Consider the following 2,591-nt stretch of genomic DNA (forward strand, 5'->3'; position numbering starts at 1 on the left):
GGCGGCTGCCCGACGGGTCAGACACCCAGATGTGGATTGGGAAACGGCACGTTTTCCCCATTGTCTGCGGGGAGGGTCCCTTAGATCTCATCTAGCACGTTGTTAAATGGCGATGTTTTTTCTTCCCTTTTTTTCCCCCTTTTTTGTCGCCAAAGAGCAGTCGAACAAGTTTCTTTAGAAAGTGGTTTTCGGCTCTGGAAGCTTTCGCGCCGGAGGAACTTGTAGCTTTAACAAACTGAAGCAAGGATTTATTAGTTGCTGGCTTCCCCCTCCTTCCCCGTAATAGGAAACATCGCTTTAAAATTCCGCGGGTTTCCAGGCGTTTTGCCCTCGCTTTTGCACTTTTGTATTTCCCCTGGATGGCTTCAGTGCGGAATAAGCCAAGGAAGGAGGGGAGAAAAAGAGAGAGAAACGAGGGAGGGAAAAATAAAGAAGAAGAAGAAGAAGAAGGTAGCGTTGGCCTCTGTGGCTCGAATTAGAGCATCGCAAATTATGCCGGGGGGGGCGGCGGGGGGAGGAATGGCGCGGGCAAGGATCAGCCTTGCTAAACCCCGGCGGCACCGGGGCCCGGGGGGTGCTCGGCGGCCCCGGCCCAGCGCGGGGCTCCGTAGAGGAGGAGGCGAGGAGGCGAGCATAGGGGTGTGTGTGTGTGTGTGTGTGTACGTACACGTACACTTTTTTATACATATGTATATGTATATACGGACACTTTTTTATACATATGTATATGTATATACGGACACTTTTTTATACATATGTATATGTATATACGGACAGGCTCGGCTGTTGCCCCGAGAGCTTGGGAAGGGCTGCGGCGGCGGTGGTGGTTCCTGACTAACTCGCGTCTCGCATCTCCCTCCCTCCCTCTCCCCCCGTTTCCAAAGGTTTGGTTCAAGAACCGCAGAGCCAAATGGAGAAAGAGAGAGAGGAACCAGCAAGCCGAGCTTTGCAAAAACGGCTTCGGTCCACAGTTTAACGGCCTCATGCAGCCCTACGATGACATGTACCCCGGCTACTCGTACAACAACTGGGCAGCTAAGGGCCTGACCTCCGCTTCCCTCTCCACCAAAAGCTTTCCCTTCTTCAACTCCATGAATGTCAACCCTCTGTCTTCTCAGAGCATGTTCTCCCCTCCAAACTCCATCTCCTCCATGAGTATGTCTTCAAGCATGGTACCCTCTGCAGTCACCGGGGTCCCCGGCTCCAGCCTCAACAGCCTGAATAACTTGAACAACCTGAGCAATCCCTCCCTGAATTCTGCAGTGCCAACGCCAGCCTGTCCTTATGCTCCTCCAACACCTCCGTATGTTTATAGGGACACATGTAACTCGAGCTTGGCGAGTCTGAGACTTAAAGCCAAGCAGCACTCCAGTTTTGGCTATGCCAGCGTGCAGAACCCCGCTTCCAACCTGAGCGCTTGCCAGTACGCGGTGGACAGACCCGTGTGAGACACCCGAGTAGGAAACACTGCATGGGAATCCCTCCCCATTTCCCGCAGAGACTGAGAATTACACTAGAAAGTAATGGGCACTAGAGAGAAAGAGAAAGGAGGAAAAATCAGAGAGAGGCAGAGAGAGAGAGGGGAAGAGGCAGAGAGAGAGAGAGGAAAAAGAGGAAACCACTGAAATCAGATAGTTCCTTTGTTTTCAAAGGACCTCCTACAGATTCTGAGATCTTTCTTTCACCAGGAGTATTTCAACAGTTACAAGGACATATATATATATATATATATATGGACAAATGTTTGACTGGATATGATATGACATTTTAATGTTACTATAAGCTTGTTATTTTTTAAGTTTAGCATTGTTAACATAAAAATGACTGAAAGGATGTATATATATCGAAATGTCAAATTAATTTTATAAAAGCAGTTGTTAGTAATATCACAACAGTGTTTTTAAAAGGTTAGGCTTTAAAATAAAGCATGTTACACAGAAGCGATTAGGATTTTTTCGCTTGCGAGCAAGGGAATGTATATACTAAATGCGACACTGTATGTTTCTAACATATAATTATTAAAAAAAAAACATTGTGTGAATATCAGTTTTAGAATAGTACCTCTGGTGGATGCAATGATGTTTCTGATATTGCAATGTAAAACATGCCCTGTGTATAACATTTCGTACAATATTATTGTTTTACTTTTCAGCAAACATGAAAAAAAAATGTGTTTTATTTCATGGGAGTAAAATATACAGCATACAGTTTTGTCTGGATTTTTATTTACTGAGCCAAGCTGCGCACCGGTAACTGGTCTGCAGTGATTGACTGATCGTTGACACTGGATCTCGTTCTCTGGAAACACAGGGCAGTACTTTTTATTGCAATACAAATAAATGCTGGCATTTTTTTCACGTAAAAAAAAAAAATAAATCCCTCGCGCCAACGTTGCATGCTAGAGAAACGCGGGGCTTGCACACGCTGCCTTCCGTGCAGCAGGATCCCTTTATTCCCCCCCGCAGCCCCGAGAAAATGGATTATTTGACATCGTTGGCCTCGAGAACTGCCAGCCACAAAGTTGCTGTATCTCGAGCATAAATTTCTCCCGCTGTGAAGGAAGCTTTTATTACATTAAAGAAGAGGGGGTG

General features: G+C 46.2%; 1 protein-coding gene across 1 annotated transcript in view; it reads left to right on the top strand.

Annotated features, from left to right (window-relative positions):
• The window catches only part of PITX2 (paired-like homeodomain 2), a 22,079-nt gene extending 19,876 nt beyond the window's left edge, over nucleotides 1–2,203 (top strand). Inside the window, exon 4 of the mRNA XM_009334898.1 lies at nucleotides 885–2,203. Coding sequence (XP_009333173.1) covers nucleotides 885–1,448 — 564 coding nt within the window. The 3' untranslated portion in view covers nucleotides 1,449–2,203. The remainder of the gene's footprint in view (nucleotides 1–884) is intronic.
• Nucleotides 2,204–2,591: the final 388 nt, after the last annotated feature.

Source organism: Pygoscelis adeliae, unplaced genomic scaffold (assembly GCF_000699105.1).
Source record: "Pygoscelis adeliae isolate BGI_AS28 unplaced genomic scaffold, ASM69910v1 Scaffold350, whole genome shotgun sequence".
Classification (NCBI taxonomy): Eukaryota; Metazoa; Chordata; class Aves; order Sphenisciformes; family Spheniscidae; genus Pygoscelis; species Pygoscelis adeliae.